This window comes from Oncorhynchus gorbuscha, linkage group LG02, assembly GCF_021184085.1.
Source record: "Oncorhynchus gorbuscha isolate QuinsamMale2020 ecotype Even-year linkage group LG02, OgorEven_v1.0, whole genome shotgun sequence".
Taxonomy (NCBI): Eukaryota; Metazoa; Chordata; class Actinopteri; order Salmoniformes; family Salmonidae; genus Oncorhynchus; species Oncorhynchus gorbuscha.
Window position 1 is genome coordinate 83,774,291 of NC_060174.1, and position 27,082 is coordinate 83,801,372.

Here is a 27,082-nt window from a genome sequence, read left to right on the forward strand (position 1 = left end):
CACCCTGTGATGACGTGTAAAGAAAGTGCCGGAAGCGTTCAGTTGTGCCAAAATGGCTTATCAGACTGTTCAACAGGAATATTTACAGATTCCTTTTGTGACTCGGGCATACACAACTGCCTGTGTCCTGACTACCGCTGCTGTGGTAAGATATTTTAATTTAATCTGAAACACGTTCTTATTGGAAATGTAGATGGGTTAAGGGCTTGGCCGTGGATGTCAGTCTGCTAAGGTTAGCTGGTAGCTAACGCCGTCTCGTTGGCAAAACACTAGGAACCAAACGGGGAGGGACCTACCTGGATTTGTCCAATAGAAACTTTAGTTTTCGTTGCGAAATCAAACGTTTGATACCTGCTTGGACTAATGATTACATCCCAACAGTGTACGTCAATTAGCTACTGTAGACAGCTGTGTTAGTGTCGCCAAATTAACGTTCTTGTTTGGACTGTAGTTAGGCTGTCACCGACCTTGATAGAATTGATCAAATTTGCAAGGGTCAGTAACTAGCGCAGGTCTCCAACCTTTTTCTAGCATGAATTATACTTTTAAAAAATGAAACACGTCGTGAGCTACTCATTTATTTTCTATCTTTCAAAAGGCATATTGTTCTCTTCACTCCCCTGCAACTCTGCATGTCTTTAGTGTACAAGAGAAAGGAGTGCACTGTTTGTCAATATACCTGTTAAAATAATGGTTAATGAAACAACTATAATGGGTGCCCTATAAAATCTGTTATATATTTTCCCAAATTGTTATCTTAGTTTTATCTGATCTGTTTTGAGATTTTTGAGGGTGGCTTCACTCTCAAAATTAGAATTGTTCATAGTGAAACAATGAGGGGGTTCGAATAAAATGAGCACATTTTCATTTGTGTAATTACTCTTTAATTGCACATCTTGTGTGCTTTCAAATGTGCCAGTCTAGTGATGGTACTGTACTGCTTCTGCTCATTTCATGGCAAAGTTTGCAAATAATATATACAAATTATATACTTTCTCATCATAGACTAATGCCAGGTAAGCCTACTTTGCAGTTAACATTCAATTGAAGTTTTTTTGTGAAAGTATTTCTGTCAACCCACCAGACTGTTATCCCGACAACTTGCTTCTAGTGATGAACATTCCGTGTATTTTCTGTGAGGCGGATCATTTGGCTCTGTTCACATAAAGGAAACCTTCATTTGGCTCCCAAACGGCTTAGTTCAGTAGATCTTAGAAGTTGTTATTTTTATTTAACTAGGAAAGTCAGTTAAGAACAAATTCTTATTTACAATGACAGCCTGCCCCGACCAATCCCGGACAACGCTGGGCCAATTGTGTGCCACCCTATGGGACTCCCAGTCACAGCCAGATGTTATACAGTCTGGATTTGAACCAGGGACTGTAGTGATGCCTCTTGCACTGAGATGCACTGCCTTAGACCGCTGCACCACTTGGGAGCCAGATTGACCTAAAACCATGAACAAAAAAAAGTACATTCTAATTGAAAGCCTACAGTTGCCTACCATTGTCAGATTGTGAAATGTGAGTAAAAATACATTAGATGACCTGCAAAAAAAAAGGACACAATTTAAAAGTGACTGGACCAGAATGAGGCTCTCCTCACCACAATGCATTCGGGAACTATTAAGAACCTTAACTTTTTCCACATTGTTACGTTAGACTTATTCTAAAATGGGTTACATTTTTTTTTATTCTTCTCATCAGTCCACACACAATACCCCATAATGACATAGCAAAAACAGGTAAGCATATTAAAAATAAACAGAAATTGCATTTACATGGCCTCCCGAGTGGCACGGTGGTTTAAGGCACTGCATCGCAGTTTTAGCTGTGCCACTAAAGATTCTGGGTTCGAGACCCGGTCGTGACCGGGAGACCCGGCGCACAATTGGCCCAGCCTCGTCCGGGTTAGGGGAGGGTTTGGCCGGCAGGGATGTCCTTGTCCCATCGCGCACTAGAGACTCCTGTGGTGGGCCGGGTGCAGTGACACGCTGACATGGTCGCCAGGTGTACGGTGTTTCTTCCAACACATTGGTGCGGCTGGCTTCTGGGTTAAGCAGGCATTGTGTCAAGAAGCAGTGCGACTTGTCTGGGTTGTTTCGGCGGATGCACAGCTCTCTGCCTTTGCCTCTCCCGAGTCCGTACGGGAGTTGCAGCGACGGGACGAGACTAACTACCAATTGGATACCACGAAAATGGGTAAAAATATATATACACACACATACACAGTGAGGGGAAAAAAGTATTTGATCCCCTGCTGATTTTGTACGTTTGCCCACTGACAAAAATGATCAGGTTAATGGTAGGTTTATTTGAACAGTGAGACAGAAAAACAAAAAAGCATGTCAAAAATGTTATAAATTGATTTGCATTTTAATGAGGGAAATAAGTATTTGACCCCCTTCAAATAAACCTACCATTAAAATTAGATGGATAAAATTATATAGACAGATTTCTTTGTCAGTGGGCAAACGTACAAAATCAGCAGGGGATCAAATAGTTTCCCCTCATAACAGCCTTGTGTCTTCTTGGGTATGACGTTACAAGCTTGGCACACCTGTATTTGGGGAGTGTCCCCCACTCTTCTCTGCAGATCCTCTTAAGGTTGGAAGGGAAGCATCGCTGCACAGCTGTTTTCAGGTCTCTCCAGAGATGTTAGATCGGGTTCAAGTCCGAGCTCTGGCTGGGCCAGTCAACAACATTCGGAGACTGGTCCTGAAGGCACTCCTGCGTTGTCTTGGCTGTGTGCTTATGGTTGTTTTCCTGTTGGAAGATGAACCGTCGCTCCAGTCTGAGGTACTGAGCGCTCTGGAGCAGGTTTTCATCAAGGATCTCAGTACTTTGTTCTGTTCATCTTTTCCTTGATGCTGACTAGTCTCCCAGTTCCTGTCGCTGAAAAACATCCCCACAGCATGATGCTGCCACCACCATGCTTCACTGTAGGGATAGTGCCAGGTTTCCTCCAGACGTGACACTTGGTATTCAGGCCACTGAGTTCAATCTTGGTTTCATCCGTTTCATTCATTCTCCTGGTCTGAGAGTCCTCCAAGAGGGCTGTCGTGCCTTTTTACAGAGGAGTCCACTCTACCATAAAGGCCTGATTTGGTGGAGTGCTGCAGAGAAGATTGTCCTTCTGGAAGGTTCTCCCACCTCCACAGAGGAACTCTGGAGCTCTTTCGGAGTGACCATTGGGTTCTTGGTCACCTCCCTGACCAGGGCCCTTCTCCACCGATTGCTCAGTTTGGCCAGGCGGCCAACTCTAGGACGAGTCTTGGTGGTTCCAAACTTCTTCCATTTCAGAACGATGGAGGCCACTGTGTTCTTGGGGACCTTCAATGCTGCAGACATTTTTTGGTCCCCTTTCCCAGATCTGTGCCTCGACACAATCCTGTCTGAACTCTACGGGCAATTCCTTCAACCTCATGGCTTGGTTTTTGCTCTGAGATGTACTGTCAACTGTGGGACCTTTTTGTATAGACAGGTGAGTGCCTTTCCAAATCATGTCCAATCAATTCAATTTACCACAGGTGGACTCCAATCAAGTTTTAAAAACCTCTCAAGGATCAATGGAAATGAGATAAACCTGAGCTCAATTTCAATTTGTCTTTATGGGGTATTGTGTGTAGATTAAGGATTTTTTATTTAATCAATTTTTAGAACAAGGCTTGTAACATGACTGTGGGGAAGGGTTCTGAATATTTCTGAATGCACTGAACATACATGATCTTTTCTACATACTTTTATAGCTGGTTTTAAGTTAACACTGAAAGTGTTTTTCTATCTCCAATGCATTAACATAATTGTAAAAAAATGCTATTGTTCTTTTACATTTTTTGGCCCGCCCAACGATTTCAGTGGCAGAAAAATTCTGATATAGCCTACCTTTTACCTAACTACCATTTTGTATGCCAGATATGTCTTAATTGTGCGTTACATGAAAGGTCTAGGTCTATACAAGGGCCCAAAAAATCTTTAAATGGTTTGCCTGATTCAGTTTAATAGAAAGAATATCCAATTTTTCTTAAGTCCACAACACTGCTTAAACCATGTCTGGAGGCCACGTTTGAAATTTCGGGGGGGGGGGTGAATTTAATTTGGATGTAGTTATTACCCTTTCAACTGAGCTGCACCGGGGTCGAAGCGCCATCATGGTTAGATTAAGACACTGGAGCCGGCGCAAGATATGGGTTTGAAAACGTTTAATTGAACAACAATTAAGACAATTGATTGGCTTACACTGCCATTCCAAAATGGCTGCGGTGTCTACTACTAGCTGGCATGAGGATGAGAAGGGCATTTTTCCAGATAAACTAGCAGTATTTCAATCTTCTCAATGTATCAGTTTGGATAAAGGTCAAATTTGGAGTACCGAGGCTATCCCATTGCTGCATCGAGGTACTTTTTCCGCCTCCTCCGTGGCGTCTTAATTTAACCATGATGGCATTCTGACCCCAGTGCAGCTAAGTAGCGGCAGGGTAGCCCCGAGCTGACAAGGTACAAATCTGTCGTTCTGCCCCTGAACAGGCAGTTAACCCACTGTTCCTAGGCCGTCATTGAAGATAAGAATTTGTTCTTAACTGACTTGCCTGGTTAAATAAAGGTAAAATAAATTTTAAAAAGTATAAACAAACGTAACGAGTTGGAATTTGCTGGCTATTGTAAGTGCGAAGTATGCAAATCATATCATTCTACCAGGTACTTTGTAGTTAGCATTTAATTGAAGGTTTTTGGGAAAGCCTTTCCATCTCTACCAGAAGGTTATCATAGGCATCATCGCTAACAGTTACACGAAGTGTAGACATACAGTACGCGCGCACCACACACACAGACAAGAGCATTCCTGTGCCGAAAATACGAATCACCGATGCATATCAAATCAAGTTTTATTTGTCACAAGCCGAATTCAACATGAGTATACCTTACCGTGAAATGCTTACTACATGCCCTTAAACAATGACACTTTGTTCTTTTCTTATGATTAATTTGGGCAAGTTAATGCATTTTTTAAATAAGTTCAATACGTGTAATTGATTTCCTACTAAATTCAATAGCAATTAAAAAATGTATCTATTGTTGTATTCCGTTTTAATGTTTGGGTTCTGTGATTCTGTCCGCGTTCTCTGCAACAGATTCTATAGGGCCCTACTATACAAAACACCACCATAGATTTTTCAACTACCTTGTTCTTGGCAATTGACTTTTTCTTTATTCACGATTCCTCGAAAAAAGTGTCTTTAGAAATGTCAGTGTGCAGGTGGGTCTACAAAAATCTGAAAACCCGAGAGATATTAAATCCATGTTTTGAGAGATTCCTCTTGAATGTGTGTAGATATTTGTTTTGGACGCACTGTGTGGTGCGCTGTCATCTACTGGCAGCTAAAATGACGAGGGAACTCTGAAACTTGGATTGAATATCTGAGTTTTTGTAGAGCCACCTACAACTTGAGACTTTTCTAATATACTTTCTTAGTTCTAGATTCAGTAAAACATTTATCGGCGACTACGGGTTTGTAGAAAAATCTATGGCAGTTTTTGTATAGGGCTTTCCAAGTACGGAAACATGGTTATCACATCAGGCGTACAAACTGGTAGCTACTTTTGACCTTATTTAACCTCAGCATGCTAACCATAAAGTTGCAGTTTATTAACTGCTATTAAAAGGAATGTCAATAATTCCAAGATTGGTGGTTCATGGTTGACTTTACTTTGAATTTTCAGACGAGGTGTATAATCAGACCAGGTGAACTACTGATTGATGTTTTCTTTGCTCCCACCCTCAGCAATTAGAACTCATCACACCTTTCCAACTATACTTCAATCCTGATTTGATACTAAGGAATTATCAGGTGAGTACATGCAATCATCTGCTGTTTAGCTACTGTATCAGGTATGATCTTTTTTTTGTTTAGAGTTTTTAATCTTCGGCCTTCTGTGTAAATGTAGCAGTTCTTTTTTTTTTTTTTTTTTACTATGAGATGCAAGGTTGACTGATTTCTATGTTCTGTCTTGTAGGTATGGAGACTCATAACCAACTTTTTATTTTTCGGTCCAGTTGGCTTCAACTTCCTTTTCAATATGATTTTTTTGTATCCTTTTTCCGCTGCACATGTCTTGCTCTGAGTTTATTTGTGAAATTGATGTTTGCATATTTTTTTTCTTCCCCTTTGATTGGAAGCACTATGCTACTCATAAAATGTTTGTCTTGAACAAGACTAGCCATGTTTCATCAATTTGTAACCTATAATTAGACAGATGCATCATGATTAAGTGTTTGCTTTGCACTTGCCAGATTTCCTTAACTGTTGGCTTCCAGGTACCGATACTGTCGTATGCTGGAGGAGGGCTCTTTCAGGGGCCGCACCGCTGACTTTGTCTTTATGTTCCTCTTTGGTGGCCTTTTGATGACTGTATCCTTGTTCTGTTACTGTCATGGTCTTAGTTGCTACTGCAGGAGTCGAGACAGAAGTTGAGTTCAATACCACACAGACTTCATTTATTTGTCACATTCTTAGCAAGCTTCTGATTGAGCTCTTACTTGGGCCTACTGTTGTACAATGCTGTATGTGTGTACATTAAATATCTACAGGTGCCCTTATGAGAAGCTCTTGAGAAACAGTCACACCTTGCCCGCTGATTTATTTTCAGCTGTGTTTAGGCTAGTTGTCATAATTATCATTAACTGGTTGGCTGCAGTTAATAGCAGCATAACCTAAGTAAAGAGAAAATCAACTAAAATAATTCTGACTGTTTATGGACTGCAAAACACCCACTGTATGCCAATTCCAGCCACCAATAACTTTTTTTTTCTCAGTAAGCACATAGATATTTGGCACCTTTGTGAGTCTGGTGTTCTTGGGCCAAGCCTTCACCATCATGCTGGTGTACGTGTGGAGCAGGCGCAACCCCAATGTTCGCATGAACTTCTTTGGTCTGCTGAACTTTCAGGCGCCCTTTCTCCCGTGGGTGCTCATGGGGTTCTCTCTGCTGCTGGGGAACTCTATCATTGTGGATTTACTAGGTACCAGTCACCCTAACCACCATGAATCATTTCTGTAATGCATCAACGTTATTAATGGCTTTAAGATCCAAAAGGGCATTGCCTTATTGACCATTGAGGAGTGGGACCGGTACGATACCAGTATTGCGATACTCGTAAGTATCGTGGCAAGGGAAAAAAACACACAGTGGATTTAACTCCTTCAGGAAAACAGCCCTAATGTTGTCATCCAGAGTCACATTTATTTATTTCCCAAGCTATAGCTGTAACGGCGTCCGTCTGTTGTAAGAAGAGTCGGACCGAAATGCAGCGTGTAGGTTACTCATGACTTTAATGAAAGAAATACGCGGTACATGAAATAGCTGAACTAAATACAAACACAACAGAACGGAACGTAAAACTAATTACAGCCTATCTGGTGACTACAACACAGAGATGGGTACAAACACCCACGAAATACAAAGCGACCTCAGGCTACCTAAATACGGTTCCCAATCAGAGACAACGATAAGCACCTGACTCTAATTGAGAATCGCCTCAGGCAGCCAAGCCTATACCACACCCCTAATCAGCCGCGATCCCAATTAATACAAACCCCAATACGAAACACAACATATAAACCCATGTCACACCCTGGCCTACCCAAACATATAACATAAAATACAATGACCAAGGCGTGACAGAACCCCCCCCCCCTAAGGTGCGGACTCCCGGACGCACCTCAAGAGCATAGGGAGGGTCCGGGTGGGCGTCTGTCCATGGTGGCGGTTCTGGCTCGGGACGTGGACCCCACTCCATTAATGTCCTATTTCCTCCCTTTCGCGTCCTGGGATAATCCACCTTCGCCGCCGACCATGGCCTAATAGTCCTCACCCAGATCCCCACATAACAGAGGGGCAGCTCGGGACAGAGGGGCAGCTCGGGCAGGTAGTAGGTTCCGGTAAATCCTGGCTGGCTGGTGGAACTGGAAGAGTCAGGTTGTCTGGCCGATCTAGAAGATCATGGCTGACTGGCACTTCTGGCGGATCTTGGCAGACTGGCACTTCTGGCGGCGCTGGGCAGACTGGCGGCGCTGGGCAGACTGGAGACTCCGGCAGCGCAGGAGAGGAGACAGGCTCTGGCTGCGCTAAACAGGCGGGAGACTCCGCCGGCGCAGGAGAGAAGAAAAAGCGCTGGCTGCGCTGAACAGGCGAGGCGCACTGGAGGCCTGGTGCGTGGTGCTGGAACTGGTGGTACTGGATCGAGGACACGCACAGGAAGCCTGGTGCGGGGAGCTGCTACTGGAGGACTGGTGTGTAGAGGTGGCTCTGGATAGACCGGACCGTGCAGGCGCACTGGAGCTCTTGAGCACCGAGCCTGCCCAAGCTTACCTGGCTCGATGCCCACTCTAGCCCGGCCAATAGGAAGAGCTGGTATGTGCCGCACCTGGCTCTGCACCCGCACTGGAAACACCGTGCGCTCCATAGCATAACACGGTGCCTGCCCGGTCTCTCTAGCCCAACGGTGAGCACAGGGAGTTTGTGCATGTCTCCTACCTGGCATAACCATTCTCCCTTCTAGCCCCCCCCAATAATTTTTTGGGGTTGCTTTTCCGGCTTCCAACCACGTCGCCGTGCTGCCTCCTCATACCAGCGCCTCTCCGCTTTATCCGCATCTATTTCTTCCTTGGGAAGGCGATATTCTCCCGGCTGCGCCCACGGTCCTTTTCCGTCTAATATCATCTCCCAAGACCAGAAGTCCTTATATTGCTGCTCCTCACAATTAACAGGGAGAGTAGGCTCAGGTCTGACTCCTGACTCAGCCACTCTCTCTCTGCGCTCTCCCCAAATAAATATTTGCGGGTTACTTTCGGTTTTCGCTCTGCGTCGCCGTGTTTTCCTTTTAGACTCCATAAGCCTGTAGCCCTCTTCGCACTGCTGAAGCGAATCCCAGGCGGGCGCCTGCACTCTCTCTGGGTCGGCCGCCCACCTGTCGATTTCTTCCCACGTCGTATACTCCATGCCTTTACCTTCCATAACGTCCTCCTTTAGCTCCTGCCAGTTATCTACATCGTTGCCAGTTACACACTGCTCGGTCCGTGAGAGGTGGGTGTTTCTGTAATGGTGTTCGTCTGTTGTAAGACCGAAATGCAGCGTGTAGGTTACTCATGACTTTAATGAAAGAAATACATGGTACATTAAATAACTGAACTAAATACAAAAACAACAGAACGGAACGTAAAACTAATTACAGCCTATCTGGTGACTACAACACAGAGACAGGTACAAACACCCACGAAATACAAAGCGAACTCAGGCTACCTAAATACGGTTCCCAATCAGAGACAACGATAAGCACCTGACTCTAATTGAGAATCGCCTCAGGCAGCCAAGCCTATACCACACCCCTAATCAGCCGCGATCCCAATTAATACAAACCCCAATACGAAACACAACATATAAACCCATGTCACACCCTGGCCTACCCAAACATATAACATAAAATACAATGACCAAGGCGTGACAGAACCCCCCCCCCCTAAGGTGCGGACTCCCGGACGCACCTCAAGAGCATAGGGAGGGTCCGGGTGGGCGTCTGTCCATGGTGGCGGTTCTGGCTCGGGACGTGGACCCCACTCCATTAATGTCCTATTTCCTCCCTTTCGCGTCCTGGGATAATCCACCTTCGCCGCCGACCATGGCCTAATAGTCCTCACCCAGATCCCCACATAACAGAGGGGCAGCTCGGGACAGAGGGGCAGCTCGGGCAGGTAGTAGGTTCCGGTAAATCCTGGCTGGCTGGTGGAACTGGAAGAGTCAGGTTGTCTGGCCGATCTAGAAGATCATGGCTGACTGGCACTTCTGGCGGATCTTGGCAGACTGGCACTTCTGGCGGCGCTGGGCAGACTGGCGGCGCTGGGCAGACTGGAGACTCCGGCAGCGCAGGAGAGGAGACAGGCTCTGGCTGCGCTAAACAGGCGGGAGACTCCGCCGGCGCAGGAGAGAAGAAAAGCGCTGGCTGCGCTGAACAGGCGAGGCGCACTGGAGGCCTGGTGCGTGGTGCTGGAACTGGTGGTACTGGATCGAGGACACGCACAGGAAGCCTGGTGCGGGGAGCTGCTACTGGAGGACTGGTGTGTAGAGGTGGCTCTGGATAGACCGGACCGTGCAGGCGCACTGGAGCTCTTGAGCACCGAGCCTGCCCAAGCTTACCTGGCTCGATGCCCACTCTAGCCCGGCCAATAGGAAGAGCTGGTATGTGCCGCACCTGGCTCTGCACCCGCACTGGAAACACCGTGCGCTCCATAGCATAACACGGTGCCTGCCCGGTCTCTCTAGCCCAACGGTGAGCACAGGGAGTTTGTGCATGTCTCCTACCTGGCATAACCATTCTCCCTTCTAGCCCCCCCCAATAATTTTTTGGGGTTGCTTTTCCGGCTTCCAACCACGTCGCCGTGCTGCCTCCTCATACCAGCGCCTCTCCGCTTTATCCGCATCTATTTCTTCCTTGGGAAGGCGATATTCTCCCGGCTGCGCCCACGGTCCTTTTCCGTCTAATATCATCTCCCAAGACCAGAAGTCCTTATATTGCTGCTCCTCACAATTAACAGGGAGAGTAGGCTCAGGTCTGACTCCTGACTCAGCCACTCTCTCTCTGCGCTCTCCCCAAATAAATATTTGCGGGTTACTTTCGGTTTTCGCTCTGCGTCGCCGTGTTTTCCTTTTAGACTCCATAAGCCTGTAGCCCTCTTCGCACTGCTGAAGCGAATCCCAGGCGGGCGCCTGCACTCTCTCTGGGTCGGCCGCCCACCTGTCGATTTCTTCCCACGTCGTATACTCCATGCCTTTACCTTCCATAACGTCCTCCTTTAGCTCCTGCCAGTTATCTACATCGTTGCCAGTTACACACTGCTCGGTCCGTGAGAGGTGGGTGTTTCTGTAATGGTGTTCGTCTGTTGTAAGACCGAAATGCAGCGTGTAGGTTACTCATGACTTTAATGAAAGAAATACATGGTACATTAAATAACTGAACTAAATACAAAAACAACAGAACGGAACGTAAAACTAATTACAGCCTATCTGGTGACTACAACACAGAGACGGGTACAAACACCCACGAAATACAAAGCGAACTCAGGCTACCTAAATACGGTTCCCAATCAGAGACAACGATAAGCACCTGACTCTAATTGAGAATCGCCTCAGGCAGCCAAGCCTATACCACACCCCTAATCAGCCGCGATCCCAAATAATACAAACCCCAATACGAAACACAACATATAAACCCATGTCACACCCTGGCCTACCCAAACATATAACAAAAAACACAAAATACAATGACCAAGGCGTGACAATAGCACACTATTTTACATACAGCAGATTTTTTTTAAAGCACCAAAGAGTTTGATTTGCTTTGTCTTTTCATTTTTGCCAAAGAAAGAATATCGCGATACTGATGTAGTCACATCCCTAGTGAATTAACTGGTCAATGTACTCCCTTCCCTAAGGTATCGCTGTGGGTCATGTCTACTTCTTTCTTGAGGATGTATTCCCAAACCAGCCAGGTGGTGGCAGATGGCTCAAGACTCCTTTTTTTCTGTAAGTTTGGCCATTTAGAAGTCTATGGTTCTAGTACAGTCCAGGAATTAATGTATTATTGTCTTGCGTTTGAAACTGCAGTATTTAGGCCATGAGTCTGCCGAGAGATGGTAATGTTGCTGGAGAGACAGGGGGCATGTTAGAGTAAGCAATAGTTATTCTTATATGGATATTGCCAACATTAACAATGTTATAATAACCAATGTTTTGGCATGGTTTTAAGGTAAGCTGTCCTTGGAAAAGGCCATAAAAAATGGTTTGTTGATTGGTATGATGATTCTAGAAAAGGAAAGGCACATCAATAGCTAAAAGTAGAAATATACCATTCATTTATCAGATCAGCAATAGCGATGGGGGAAAAAATTGCTAGGTATCTGTCGCAATATTATTTGGATGATTATTTTGGAGGATTGGACGATGAAGTATTGATACTTTCACTCCAAGTATTGATTTGTAATAAATCTTATTTTTAAATAGTGAGCCAACATGTTTTCAGCCCTTTTATTTCCATGACTGATCAAAACTAATTTCTCATGCTCTCTCTGCAGCAGACATGGTGAGCAAAATGTTTGGAATTTCAAAACACAACAAAATCACAGGATAGAATCGTGATACAAATTGTATTGGCACCTAAGTATCGTGATAATATCATATCGTGATGTCCATGGCAATTCCCAGCCCTTATAAGCAACATACAGTGCATTTGGAAAGTATACAGACCCCTTGACGTTTCCACATTTTCCACACAGCCTTATTCTGAAATTGATTAAATTGTTTTACTTCCTCATCAATCTACACACAATACCCTAAAATGACAAGGCAAAAACAGGTTTTTAGAAACTGAAATATCACATTTACGTAAGTATTCAGACCCTTTATGCAGTACTTTGTTGAAGCGTCTTTGACAGTGATTACAGCTTTGAGTCTCTTTGGGTATGACACTACAAGCTTGGCACACCTGTATTTGTGGAGTGTCTCCCATTCTTTTCTGCAGATCTTCTCAAGCTCTCTCAGGTTGGATGTGGAGCGACTCTGCACAGCTATTTTCGGGTCTCTCCAGAGATGTTCGATCGGGTTCAAGTCCGGGCTCTGGCTGGGCCACTCAATGACATTCAGACTTCTCCCGAGCCACTTCTGCTTGTCCTGTTGGAAGGTGAACCTTCATTCCATTCTGAGAACCTGCCCCAGAGTGCTCAGGACTTCAAGGCTTTTACTGTAATTTTCTCTGTCCTGACTGCTTTAACGTAGGGATGGTGCCAGATTTCCTCCAGACGTGACGCTTGGCTTCATCAGACCAGAGAATCTTGTTTCTCATGGTCTGAGAGTCCTTTAGGTGCCTTTTGGCAAACACCAAATGGGATGTCATATGCCTTCTACTGAGGAGTGTCTTCTGTCAGACCACTCTACCATAAAGGCCTGATTGGTGGAGTGCTGCAGGGATGATTGCTGTCCCACTGGATGTCATAAGGTGATTGCACCAATTTGTAAGTCGCTCTGGATAAGAGCGTCTGCTAAATGACTTAAATGTAAATGTAAATGATTGTCCTTCTGGGAGCTTCTCTGATCTCCACAGAGGAACTCTGGAACTCTGTCAGAGTGACCATTGGGTTCTTGGTCACCTTCCTGACCAGGGCCCTTCTCCACCGATTGCTCAGTTTGGCCGAGTGGCCAACTCTAGGACGAGTCTTGGTGTTTCCAAACGTCTTCCATTTCAGAATGATGGAGGCCACTGTGTTCTTGGGGACCTTCAATGCTGCAGACATTTTTTGGTCCCCTTTCCCAGATCTGTGCCTCGACACAATCCTGTCTAGGAGCTCTACGGACAATTCCTTCGACCTCATGGCTTGGTTTTTGCTCTGAGATGCACTGTCAACTGTGGGATCCTTTTGTATAGACAGGTGAGTGCCTTTCCAAATCATGTCCAATCAATTGAATTTACCACAAGTGGACTCCAAGTTGTAGAAACATCTCAAGGATGATAATTGGAAACGGGATGCACCTCGGCTCAATTTCGAATCTCATAGCAAAGGGTCTGAATACTTATGCAACTTATGTCACTTGTTAAGCAACATTTTACCCCTGTTTAGGCTTGCCATAAGGGTTTAATATTTATTGAATCAAGACATTTCAGCTGTTTATTTTGGATAAATTAGCAAACATGTCTAAACTTCATAATTGTGGTATTTTGTGTAAAATTATGTATTTAATCAATTTTAGAATAAGAAACGTTTTTTTTGTGTGGAAAAAGTCAAGGGAGACCCCTTGATTTTTTTCCCCCACATTTTGTCACAGCCTGAATTTAAAATGGATGAAATTGAGATTTTGTGACATTATGTTTTTTAGAAATGTTTACAAATTAATAAAAAATGAAAAGCTGAAATGTCTTGACTTTGTTATGGCAAGACTAAATACAGTAAATACAGGGCACCCCTGACAATTTCCATGATTTCCATTTATAAATAATTGGGTGTTTGGATCAGCAATTTCATGTTGATCTATCAAATAACTGATGGACACAGTAATATTTCAGTAGTGAAATGAGGTTTATTGGATAAACAGAAAGTGCAATATGCATCAAAACAAAATTAGACCAGTGCATAAATTGGGCACCCCAATAGAAAAATCACATTAATATTTAGTAGAGCCTCCTTTTGCTAAAATAACAGCCTCTAGACGCTTCCCATAGCCTCTAATGAGTTTCTGGATGAAAGTATTTTGGACCATTCCTCCTTACAAAACATCTCCAGTTGAGTTCGGTTTGATGGTTGCCGAGCATGGACAGCCCGCTTCAAATCATCCCACAGATTCTCAATGATATTCAGATCTGGGGACTGGGATGGCCATTCCAGAACATTGTACTTGTTCCTCTGCATAAATGCACGGGTAGATTTTTGAGCAGTGTTTTGGGTCGTTGTCTTGTTGAAATGTCCAGCCCCGGCGTAACTTCAACTTTGTGACTGATTCTTCAACATTATTCCCAAGAATCTGCTGATATTGAGTGGAATCCATGCGACCCTCAACTTTAACAAGATTCCCAGTACTGGCACTGGTCACAGCCCCACAGCATGATGGAACCCCCACCAAATTTTACTGTGGGTAGCAAGTGTTTTTCTTGGAACGCTGTGTTCTTTTGCCGCCATGCATAACGTCCTTTGTTATGACCAAATAACAAAATCTTTGTTTCATCAGTCCACAGCACCTTATTCCAAAATTAAGCTGGCTTGTCCAAATGTGCGTTTGCATACCTGAAGCGACTATGTTTGTGGCGTGTGTACAGAAAAGGCTTTTTCCGCATCACTCTCCCATACAGCTTCTCCTTGTGCAAAGTGCGCTGAATTGTTGAACGATGCACAGTGACACCATCTGCAGCAAGATGATGTTGTCGGTCTTTGGAGGTGGTCTGTGGGCTGTTTGACTGTTCTCACCATCCTTCGCCTTTGCCTCCGATATTTTACTTGGCCTGCCACTTCTGCCCTTAACAAGAACTGTGCCTGTGGTCTTTCATTTCCTCACAGTGGACACTGACAGCTTAAATCTCTGCGATAGATTTTTGTAGCCTTCCTCTAAACTCTAATGTTGGACAATATTTGTTTTCAGGTCATTTGAGTTGTTTTGAGGCCCCCATGTTGCCACTCTTCAGAGGAGAGTCAAAGAGAACAACTTGCAATTGGCCTTAAATACCTTTTCTCATGATTGGATGCGCTTGTCTATGTTCAAGGCTTAATGAGCTCACCAAACCAATTGTGTGTTCCAATTAATCAGTGCTAAGTAGTTACAGGTATTCAAATCAACAGAATGACAAGGGTGCCCACATTTTTGCATAGCCTATTTTTCACATCTTGATTTAATTTCATAACTTAATGTTGCTACACTAAAAATCTTTGTCTGGACAATACCCCAGTACTCAGCTTTTATTAGAAAATGAATGGCATGCCACTGGTCATTTTCTGTGACGACAGAGTAAATTATTATGCAGCCTCAGGGGTGCCCAAACTTTTTCATACGACTAAGTTTAGGAGTGAAAATGTGCTTAAGTCACAAGTTGCATGGACTCACCGTGTGCAATAATGGTGTTTAACATGATTTGTAAATGAGTACCCCATCTCTGTACCCAACACATCAAATAAAATGGTATTTGTTACATGTTCCGAATAGAACAGGTGTAGACCTTACTGTGAAATGCTTACTACAAGCCCTTAACCAACAATGCAGTTCAAGAAAGAGTTAAGAAAAGATTTCCTAAATAAAGTAACACAATAACGAGGCTATATACAGGGGTTACTGGTACCGAATCAATGTGAGGGGGTACAGGTTAGTCAAGTTATTTTGTACATATAGGTAGGGGTAAAGTGACTATGCATAGATGATAACCAGCGACTAGCAGCTGTGTAAAATCAAAGGGAGGGAGGGCATGTCAATGTAAATAGTCCGGGTGGCCATTACATTCATTGTTCAGCAGTCATATGGCTTGGGGGTAGAAGCTGTTGAGGAGCCTTTTGGTCCTAGACTTGGCGCTCTGGTACTGCTTGCCATGCGATAGCATAGAGAACTGCCTATGACTTGGGAAACTGGAGTCTTTGACAACTTTTGGGCCTTCCTCTGACACTGCCTAGTATATAGGTCCTGGATTAGAGGTTGACCGATTATGATTTTTCAACGCCGATACCGATTTATTGGAGGACCAAAAAAGCAAATTGGTTTAAATAATGCAAAAACAAAGTGTAGGAGAGGAAAGTAGAAGTGCAACATGTGCCATGTAAGAAAGCTAACGTTTCAGTTCCTTGCTCAGAACATGAGAACATATGAAAGCTGGTGGTTCCTTTTAATATGAGACTTCAAGGTAAGAAGTTTTAGGTTGTAGTTATTATAGGACTATTTCTCTCTATACCATTTATTTCATATACCTTTGACTATTGGATGTTCTTATAGGCACTTTAGTATTGCCAGTGTAACAGTATAGATTCCGTCCCTCTCCTCGGTCTTACCTGGGCTCGAACCAGGAACGCATCAACAGCCTACCTCGAAGCAGCATTACCCATGCAGAGCAAGGGGAACAACTACTCCAAGTCTCAGAGCGAGTGATGTTTGAAACGCTATTAGTGCGCAACCCGCTAACTAGCTAGCCATTTCACATTGGTCACACGAGCCTAATCTCGGGAGTTGCTAGGCTTTAAGTCAAAAACAGCTGCTAGCAAACGCACAAAAGTGCTGTTTGAATGAATGCTTACGAGCCTGCTGCTGCCTACCATCGCTCAGTCAGATTGCTCTATCAAGTCATGGACTTAATTATAACATAATAACACACAGAAATATGAGCCTTAGGTCATTAATATGGTAGAATCCGGAAACTATCATTTCGAAAACAAAACGTTTATTCTTTCAGTGAAATACGGAACCGTTCCATATTTTATCTAACAGGTGGCATCCATAAGTCTTAATATTCCTGTTACATTGCACAACCTTCAATGTTATGTCATAATTACGTAAAATTCTGGCAAATTAGGCGGCCTGAACTGTTGCATATACCCTGACTCTGCATGCAATGAACGCAAGAGAAGTGACACAATTTCACCTGGTTAATATTGCCTGCTAACCTGGATTTCTTTTTAGCTAAATATGCAGGTTTAAACATATACTACTGTGTATTGATTTTAAGAAAGGCGATTATGTTTATGGTTAGGTACACATTGGAGCAACGATACGCACCGCATCGATTATATGCAACGCAGGACACGCTAGATTAACTAGTAATATCATCAACCATGTGTAGTTAACTAGTGATTATGATTGTTTTTTACAAGATACGTTTAATGCTAGCTAGCAACTTACCTTGGCTTAGTGCATTTGCATAACAGGCAGTCTCCTCGTGGAGTGCAATGTAATCAGGTGGTTAGAGCATTGGACTAGTTAACTGTAAGGTTGAAAGATTGAATCCCCCGAGCTGACAAGGCAGTTAACCCACCGTTCCTAGGCAGTCATTGAACATAAGAATGTGTTCTTAACTTATTTGCCTAGTTAAATAAAGATTAAATAAACGTTTTTAACATTTTTTTAAATCTGTGTCCAAAAATACAGATTTCCGATTGTTATGAAAAGTTGAAATCGGCCCTAATTAATCGGCCATTCCGTTTAATCAGTCGACCTCTATCCTGGATAGTAAGAATCTTGGCCCCAGTGATGTATTTGGCTGTACGCACTACCCTCTGTAGCTCCTTACGGTCAGATGCCGAACAGTTGCCATACCAGGCGGTGCTGCAACCAGTCAGGATGCTCTTGATGGTGCTGCTAGGTGTAGAACCTTTTGAGGATATGGGGACCCATGCCAAATCTCCTGAGGGTGGAAAAGGTGTTGTCGTGCTCTCTTCATGACTGTCTTGGTGTGTTTGGACCATGATAGTTTGATGTGGACACCAAGGAACTGAACTCTCAACCCGCTCCACTACAGCTCCGACGATGTTAATGGGGGCCTGTTTGGCCCACCTTTTCCTGTCGTCCACGATCAGTTCCCTTTGTCTTGCTCACATTGAGGGAGAGGTTGTTGTCCCGACACCACACTGCCAGGTCTCTGACGACCTCCCTTAGGCTGTCTCAATTTGTTGGTGATCAGGCCTACCACTGTTGTCGTCAGCAAACTTAATGATGGTGTTGGAGTCATGCTTGGCCACGCAGTCGTGGGTGAACAAGGAGTACAGGAGGGGGCTAAGCACTCACCCCTGAGGGGGCCCCAGTGTTGAGGATCAGTGTAGCAGATGCGTTGTTGCCTACCCTTACCACCTGAGGGCGGCCCGTCCGGAGTCCAGGATCCAGTTGCAGAGGGAGGTGTTTAGTCCCAGGATCCTTAGCTTAGTGATGAGCTTTGAGGATACTATGTTGTTCAACGCTGAGCTGTAGTCAATGAACAGCATTCTCTCACATAGGTGTTCCTTTTGTCCAGGTGGGAAAGGGCAGTGTGGAGTGTTTTACTCACATCGGCTACGGAGCGCGTGATCACACAAACCAACTCTCTTCCAGGGTCGTTGCGCCATCACCTCGGCTGTTTTACACCTAGGCCTATATCATTAGGATCAATAATTTCAAAGGTAGCATAAGTAGCTTATATAATATACCTTTCTCTCGCTTAGAGAAGTGCTTCTGTAAATTTTAATCACTTTCTCCCAGTGTCAACCAGCCCACGACACACTAGACAACCCTGTGACAACACCTAATCCAGCCATTGTGTATTGGAAGAATAATCATCCTTTTACATTTTTTATATTGAGATGAATTTTTTTAAATGTAAAAGGTTAATAACACTATTTTAGGATCATATAGGCCTGTTCCAATAGAGAACCTAGGCAGGTATTTAATTATATAATTGTTTATCCTAGCCCCATAAATCTAAGTTTTATCTTAAAAGGTAATCGTTCCGATTCACATCGGAGAACAAGGGCCGCACTCTTAACAGCTTTTAAGTCATATTAAACTTTAAAAAACAACCGTGGTATTTATAATGTACAATCTTCAAATTAAATAAAGAAAAAATCATAAAGAAAAAAGGTCAGCCTTACCTATCTTCTCCTTCCCCTAAATCAAAACATGATATTACGTCCATATAGTCCAAAGTTCCATGTTGCCTAAAAAGCATACATTCATCATACCCATTCTGCATTACCATAAGTCTAACCTCTACCATAAGTCTGACGACATGAATATAAAATGTAAAAGTTGTTAGTGCAACAAAAAAATTAAGTACAAAACAATGTTTTTGTAAAAAACAAATGGATCCATGTTTGTAGTGCGGTATATATATGTATATGTGTGTGTGTGTGTGTGTGTGTGTGTATATATATATATGTATATATATATGTGTGTGTGTGTATATATATATGTGTGTGTGTATATATATATGTGTGTGTGTATATATATATATGTGTGTGTATATATATATGTGTGTGTGTATATATATATATGTGTGTGTATATATATATATATATGTGTGTTCAAATTGATTTATATAGCCCTTTGTACGTCAGCTGATATCTCAAAGTACTGTACAGAAACCCAGCCTAAAACCCCAAATAGCAAGCTGTGTTGAATGTGTTGAAGCACATTGGCTAGGAAAAACTCTCTAGAAAGGCCAAAACCTAGAGAGAAACCAGGCTATGAGGGGTGGCCAGTCCTCTTCTGGCTGTGCCAGGTGGATATTATAACAGAACATGGCCAAGATGTTGAAATGTTCATAAATGACCAGCATGGTCAAATAATAGGTCTGGGACAGGTAGCACGTCCGGTGAACAGGTCAGGATTCCATAGCCGCAAGCAGAACAGTTGAAACTGGAGCAGCAGCACGGCCAGGTGGACTGGGGACAGCAAGGAGTCATCATGCCAGGTAGTCCTGAGGCATGCTCCTAGGGCTCCGGTACTCCGAGAAAGAGAGAATTAGAGAGGGCATACTTAAATTCACACAGGACACCGGATAAGACAGGAGAAGCACTTTAGATATAACAAACTGACCCTAGCCCCCCGACACAAACTACTGCAGCATAAATACTGGAGGCTGAGATGGGAGGGGTCAGGAGACACTGTGGCCCCATCCGATGATACCCCCGGACAGGGCCAAACAGGAAGGATTACCCCACCCACTTTGCCAAAGCACAGCCCCCACACCACTAGAGTGATATCTTCAACCACCAACTTACCATCCTGAGACAAGGCCGAGTATAGCCCACAAAGATCTCCGCCACAACACAAGGGGGGGCGCCAACCCAAACAGGAAGATCACATCAGTGACTCAACCCACTCAAGTGACGTACCCCAAATCAGAGAGATAGGTAGGAGCAAGCCCATGTAATGCTTTGTAGGTTAGCAGTAAAACCTTGAAATCAGCCCTTGCCTTGACAGGAAGCCAGTGTAGGGAGGCTAGCACTGGAGTAATATGATCAAATATTTTGGTTCTAGTCAGGATTCTAGCACTAACTGAAGTTTATTTAGTGCTTTATCCGGGTAGCCGGAAAGTAGAGCATTGCAGTAGTCTAACCTAGAAGTGACAAAAGCATGGATTCATTTTTCTGCATCATTTTTGGACAAAGTTTCTGATTTTTGTTACGTAGATGGGGAAAAAAGCGGTCCTTGAAACAGAGTAACGTAACGCAGAGTAACGCAGAGGTCCTTCAGTTTTATTTGAGACGACTGTACAACCATTAAGATTAATTGTCAGATTCAACAGAAGATCTCTTTGGGACCTAGAACAAGCGTCTCTGTTTTGTCAGAGTTTAAAAGTAGAACGTTTGCAGCCATCCACTTCCTTGTGTCTGAAACACAGGCTTCTAGCGAGGGCAATTTTGGGGCTTCACCATGTTTCATTGAAATGTACAGCTGTGTGTCATCTGCAAAGCAGTAGAAGTAAACATTATGTTTTTGAATGACATCCCCAAGAGGTCAAATATATAGTGAAAACAATAGTGGTCCTAAAACGGAACCTTGAGGAACACCGAAATTTACAGTTGATTTGTCAGAGGACAAACCATCCACAGAGGCAAACGGTTATCTTTCCGACGGATAAGCTCTAAACCAGGCCAGAACTTGTCCGTGTAGACCAATTTGGGTTTCCAATCTCTCCAAAAGAATGTGGTGATCGATGGTATCAAAAGCAGCACTAAGGTCTAGGAGCACGAGGACAGATGCAGAGCCTAGGTCTGATGCCAATAAAAGTTAATTTACCACCTTCACAAGTGCAGTCTCAGTGCTATGATGGGGTCTAAAACGAGACTGAAGCATTTAGCGTATACATTGTTTGTCTTAAGGAAGACAGTGAGTTGCTGCGCAACAGCCTTTTCTAAAATTGAGAGGAATGGAAGATTCGATATAGGCCGATAGTTTTTGAAAGATTTTCTGGGTCAAGGTTTGGTTTTTTCAAGAGAGGCTTTATTACACATCTGGTGAATAGAGAGCCGTTTATTATGTTCAACATAGGAGGGCCAAGCACAGGAAGCAGCTCTTTCAGTAGTTTAGTTGGAATAGGGTCCAATGTGCAGCTTGAAGGTTTATATAATAATAATAATAATAATATAATAATATATGCCATTTAGCAGACGCTTTTATCCAAAGTGACTTACAGTCATGCGTGCATACATTCTACGTATGGGTGGTCCCGGGGATCGAACCCACTACCCTGGTGTTACAAGCGCCATGCTCTACCAACTGAGCTACAGAAGGACCACATTTAGAGGCCATGATTATTTTCATCATTGTGTCAAGAGATATAGTCCTAAAACACTTGAGTGTCTCTCTTGATCCTAGGTCCTGGCAGAGTTGTGCATACTCGGGACAACTGAGCTTTGATGGAATACGCAGATTTAAAGAGGAGTCCGTAATTTTCTTTCTAATAAACATGATCTTTTCCTCAAAGAAGTTAATGAATTTACTACTGCTGAAGTGAATGCCATCCTCACTTGGGGAATGCTGCTTTTTAGTTAGCTTTGCTACAGTATCAAAAATACATTTCGGATTGTTCTTATTTTCCTCAATTAAGTTGGAAAATAGGATGATGGAGTAGCAGTAAGGGCTCTTCGATACTGCACCGTACTGTCTTTCCAAGCTAGTCGGAAGACTTCCAGTTTGGTGTGGCGCCATTTCCGTTCCAATTTTCTGGAGCTTGCTGCAGAGCTTGGGTTTTTTCTGTATACCAGGGAGCTAATTTCTTATGAGAAATGTTTTTAGGGGTGCAACTGCATCTAGGTTATTGCGCAAGGTTAAATTTAGTTCCTCAGTGAGGTGGCTAACTGATTTTTGTCCTCTGACGTCCTTGGGTAGGCATTGGGAGTCTGGAAGGGCATCAAGGAATCTTTGTTGTCTGTGAATTTATAGCACGACTTTTGATGCTCCTTGGTCGGGGTCTGAGCAGATTATTTGTTGCAATTGCAAACGTAATAAAATGGTGGTCCGATAGTCCAGGATTATGAGGAAAAACATTAAGATCCACAACATTTATTCCATGGGACAAAACTAGGTCCAGAGTATGATTGTGACAGTGAGTAGGTCCAGAGACATGTTGGACAAAACCCACTGAGTCAATGATGGCTCCGAAAGCCTTTTGGAGTGGGTCTGTGGACTTTTCCATGTGAATATTAAAGTCACCAAAAAGTAGAATATTATCTGCTATGACTACAAGGTCCGATAAGAATTCCGGGAACTCAATGAAAAACGTTTTATATGGCCCAGGAGGCCTGTAAACAGTAGCTATAAAAAGTGATTGAGCAGGCTACATAGATTTCATGACTAGAAGCTCAAAAAACAAAAACGTCTTCTTTTTTTTTGTAAATTGAAATTTGCTATCGTAAATACCTCCGCCTTTGCAGGATGCACGGGGGATATGGTCACTAGTGTAGCCAGGAGGTGAGGCCTCATTTAACACAGTAAATTCATCAGGCTTAAGCCATGTTTCAGTCAGGCCAATCACATCAAGATTATGATCATTGATTAGTTAATTGACTATAATTGCCTTTGAAGTAAGGGATCTAACATTAAGTAGCCCTATTTTGAGATGTGAGGTATCACGATCTCTTTCAATAATGACAGGAATGGAGGAGGTCTTTATCCTAGTGAGATTGCTAAGGCGAACACCGCCATGTTTAGTTTTGCCCAACCCAGGTTGAGGCACCGACACGGTCTCAATGGGGATAGCTGAGCTGGCTACACGGACTGTGCTAGTGGCAGACTCCACTAAGCTGGCAGGCTGGCTAACAGCCTGCTGCCTGGCCTGCACCCTATTTCATTGTGGAGCTAGAGGAGTTAGAGCCCTGTCTATGTTGGTAGATAAGATGAGAGCACCCCTCCAGCTAGGATGGAGTCCGTAACTCCTCAAAGGCCAGGCTTGGTCCGGTTTGTGGGTGAGTCCCAGAGAGGGCCAATTATCTACAAATTCTATCTTTTGGGAGGGGCAGAAAATGGTTTTCAACCAGCGATTGAGTTGAGACTCTGCTGTAGAGCTCATCACTCCCCCTAACTGGGAGGGGGCCAGAGACAATTACTTGATGCCGACACATCTTTCTAGCTGATTTACACGCTGAGGCTATGTTGAGCTTGGTGACCTCTATTTCATCCTAACATCGTTGGTGCCGACGTGGACAACAATATCTCTCTACACTCGCCAGTTTTAGCTTTAGCCAGCACCATCTTCAGATTAGCCTTAACGTCGGTAGCCCTGCCCCCTGGTAAACAGTGTGTTCGCTGGATGATTCGTTTTAAGTCTAATACTGCGGGTAATGGAGTCGCCAACAATCGTTCTCCTGTATATTGGGAGTACAGCGACTGCAATTAGAAGGCATCATGTTAATGTTACTACTTAGCTTCGGCTGTTGGAGGTCCTGACGAACCATGACCAGATAAAGCGTCCGGAGTGAAAAAGTTAAATGAAAAAAAGTTGAGTGAGGGAAAAACTTTACGGTTTTTACTTTTTAATTACCGTTTATATTTTTGGTTATCAGGTAGCAAAGTAAGGTTGGCAACAAAACGCACAGCAACACGTAAACAAGTCTGCAAGTTGTGACCTGAAATGGCGTCAGCAATGCAGCAGCAATATATTGGGGACTACTTCAACAGGAGGTAGCTATCACTCACCGCCACGTTGTAATCTTCGAGTCCTTGAACATTTGGTTGTTTACATATAATTTATCAACCACTAGATGAATGTTCTGTTACTCTGCTCGGAGCCTTTTGAAACTGGAGTACAGGGCACGTCGTCTCTCCACTATTTCACGAGGAAATTGTTCATTAATAGAGAATGGGGTGTTCAATTCCCTACCCTGTTGTAACAAGGCAATTTTCATTATGTAGTGGGTTAGCATGACTACGATCTGACGGGGCCATCCCTCTGCTCTGCCACCGAAACGGCGAGCTCTTTGAAAATCAATTGTTTCCACATGTTCGTCTGACATCTTGATTACGTTTCATGAACACCTTGACTTTTTCCCTCTGTTGACTGATAGTTTTTGTTCTCCTTTATTCCCATTTATACATTTTTTCATAATTATGCACGTTAGATATAGTAATTCAGCTTTCATTGTTTTATCATCATACCGTAGCCTCTCTGAAGTGTCTTTAAGGGAGTCCACGGTAGTTTTCAATATCTTATTTTCAACTCTTATTTCTCCCATTTTATTCCTGTAATCCATTCCTGTTTGAGGCCTCAACCTCCCCCAGTACCCCAGGCAATAGATCCAGTTTAACTGCTCGCTCATGCTTGTAAGTAATGCTCTATCTTCTGGAGACCGTTATAAAAACATCCCCTCCAATGTTAAATTTAGAATTTTAGACTGCGGCTTCCTTCCGGTTTCGCTCGCAAAACTCGAGGAAAGGTCTTCCCTTGTTCGCTTTGATGTATCGGTTTTATTTTTCAAAATTCTGATCAATAAATGGTTCCAGATTCTCTATATTATCCATAATGTTTGTTTTGTAGTTATCAACTAATCATTTTTTGTGTGATTAATTCATGGAACAAGCTGTGCTAGTTTACCACGCTACCACGTTATCAACACCTGTTTTAGTACTTAAGCTTCCCCTCCTACCCGATAGTCTCCAGATTTCCATCTAACTAAAGGCAATTTTAAAGTAAAGTATCATTTAACTTGGCATTTCAGCGGTGGTGCGCACAACAACAACGAGACATGCACTTAAATCCCATACATTAATCTGGAAATATAAAAATGTATTTTGTTTATTCTCGAAATATTGACACTTTTTAAAGTACTATCATGCAAAAAATAATAATCCAAGTACCACCTGTTTACAATTCAAGCTATTGTAATGTCACTTTGTTATGCATTAAAATTTGGAAAAAGTCCAGGGGTGTGAATACTTTCTGAAGGTACTGTATTATTAAAAGTATCTTAAGCATATTGTACCTCGTTTTGGTTTGTGCATATATAACCTGTCTGTTATTTTGTCTCTACCACAGTAAGATGCTGTTTGACACTCCAGAAGAAGATGCCAACTACAACCCCCTTCCCGAGGAGCGTCCAGGGGGGTTCGCATGGGGAGAGGGACAGCGCCTTGGGGGTTAACCTAGCCCCCCACCACAGGATCACTTTATTATGGACATTCCCTTAGCGAGACAGAGGGACAAACTTGGTCTTTAAAAAAAACGTATTTCTCTAGTTCTGATTGGAGAACGCCAGTATCCAACCAGAGCTTTTCTGAGATTGGTGTGTGGCTTACATCTCCCTCAAACTATTCTATAAGCCAGACTGTCACTTTAAGACCACATGAGGACGTAACAACAGCAAGGAACTTTTGATGGGGAACCTTTGGTTGTGTTGATGTTTGGCTTTATCTCTGGGGGAATATTGTCAATATGGGAAACTGAGGCAAAAATCTGAATGAATTCAGATCTGGGTTTTTTTCTTCTTCCATTTTACTTCAATAAATATATATAATTAACGTGTGGCATATATTGCTGGATATATTTTCTTTGTCAGTTTTTTGTAAGGTTTTCCATATTTGATTTAATTCATTAATGTGATTTCAGTCCCAAAAGAGTGCTTGGATGCACTAGGCATCAACCATGTGAACTCTTGCATAACTTACATATTGAATAAAAACACACATTGTTTATTGCAACTGTAGAAACAATTATTACTGTAACTGCAAACAAATCAAACTGCATACATTGCTTACCCTCCTCTGGTAGAAGACATTGCAGTGTATGGAAGGTTTCAGAACTTTAGTTCAAAGGGGCAATCTGCAATTGGTACACCCATTTTGGACTTTATATTCTAATTGATTCTTAAATAATATAACTTGTAAATCCCTCATGAGCATAGTTCAACTGTCAGAACCTAAAATATAGTCTACATTTTATACTCTATGGTCAATATTCATATTGAAACTACACAGCTTCTCTTTTTCTATACCTTCTAACTACAGCACAATAAGAGTTTCAATTACAATGTATACCCTGAAACACACCTAAATTGCGTTGAATTCTTGGTTGTAAGAAAGTAGACATTGTAACGAGATCTTCTTGGTAAATACCAGGCAGCTATACCAGTTGGCAGAGGGCTGAAGTAAAGCATTACCAAATAAATTAGTAAACATTAAAGCTGTATCAGATGAGGATAGTTGTACAGAACATCTATTTTGGTCTAGCAGGAGTATACATTATGTGCCACCACAGTGTCTTTTTAAAATAGGCTCTGTTGCCTCTGGCCTTATCCCACATCATCATAGTCCTCCTCACTCTGACAGTCTGCTCCGATGTCATCGTAATCCTCTGAGATGCTGTCATGACACACGTCCTGACACACCTCTGTCCCTGTGTGATGGTACGGCGGAGGAGGGGCCTCGTTATCTACTTTCACATTGTAGGGTAGCTCTGCAAGGTTCTCACAGTTTTTGATCTCTGGAAAGCAAAGACACATTGACAGTTGAAGCTGCCCAAAATATGTTTTCTTACTGTGGGCTTAAAGGTTCCTATTGTGAATGTTATACACAACAGCTTTATCCTTGTGTAATATTACTCACATTGTGTG

At 43.1% G+C, this 27,082-nt stretch overlaps 2 protein-coding genes across 5 annotated transcripts in view; one reads left to right on the top strand and one right to left on the bottom strand.

The window, feature by feature from the left end:
• On the top strand, positions 1 to 26,171 carry LOC124011407 (derlin-2-like). 2 transcript variants are annotated; one of them, XM_046324750.1, is made up of 7 exons: positions 1 to 145; positions 5,783 to 5,848; positions 6,015 to 6,088; positions 6,316 to 6,409; positions 6,825 to 7,020; positions 11,486 to 11,576; positions 25,510 to 26,171. In XM_046324750.1, the coding sequence occupies exons 1-7, from the start codon at positions 53 to 55 to the stop codon at positions 25,613 to 25,615; spliced, it is 720 nt and encodes a 239-aa protein (XP_046180706.1). In that variant the 5' UTR covers positions 1 to 52; the 3' UTR covers positions 25,616 to 26,171. The 2 variants fall into 2 exon arrangements, with proteins under 2 accessions (XP_046180706.1, XP_046180718.1); XM_046324762.1 differs by lacking the exon at positions 11,486 to 11,576 and having other exon boundaries at positions 17 to 145.
• LOC124011393 overlaps positions 26,147 to 27,082 on the bottom strand; it is a 6,448-nt gene continuing 5,512 nt past the window's right edge. For all 3 annotated transcript variants that reach the window (XM_046324738.1, XM_046324729.1, XM_046324720.1), the window contains one exon: positions 26,147 to 26,952. In XM_046324738.1, coding sequence (XP_046180694.1) covers positions 26,762 to 26,952 — 191 coding nt within the window. In that variant the 3' untranslated portion in view covers positions 26,147 to 26,761. The remainder of the gene's footprint in view (positions 26,953 to 27,082) is intronic.

Excerpts from the sequence above, each read along its gene's own strand:
- LOC124011407 (XM_046324750.1), top strand. The coding sequence starts at position 53 with ATGGCTTATCAGACTGTTCAACAGGAATATTTACAGATTCCTTTTGTG. Across the intron at positions 146-5,782 it reads TCCTGACTACCGCTGCTGTG|CAATTAGAACTCATCACACC; the intron begins GTAAGATATTTT and ends TCCCACCCTCAG. Across the intron at positions 5,849-6,014 it reads TGATACTAAGGAATTATCAG|GTATGGAGACTCATAACCAA; the intron begins GTGAGTACATGC and ends TCTGTCTTGTAG.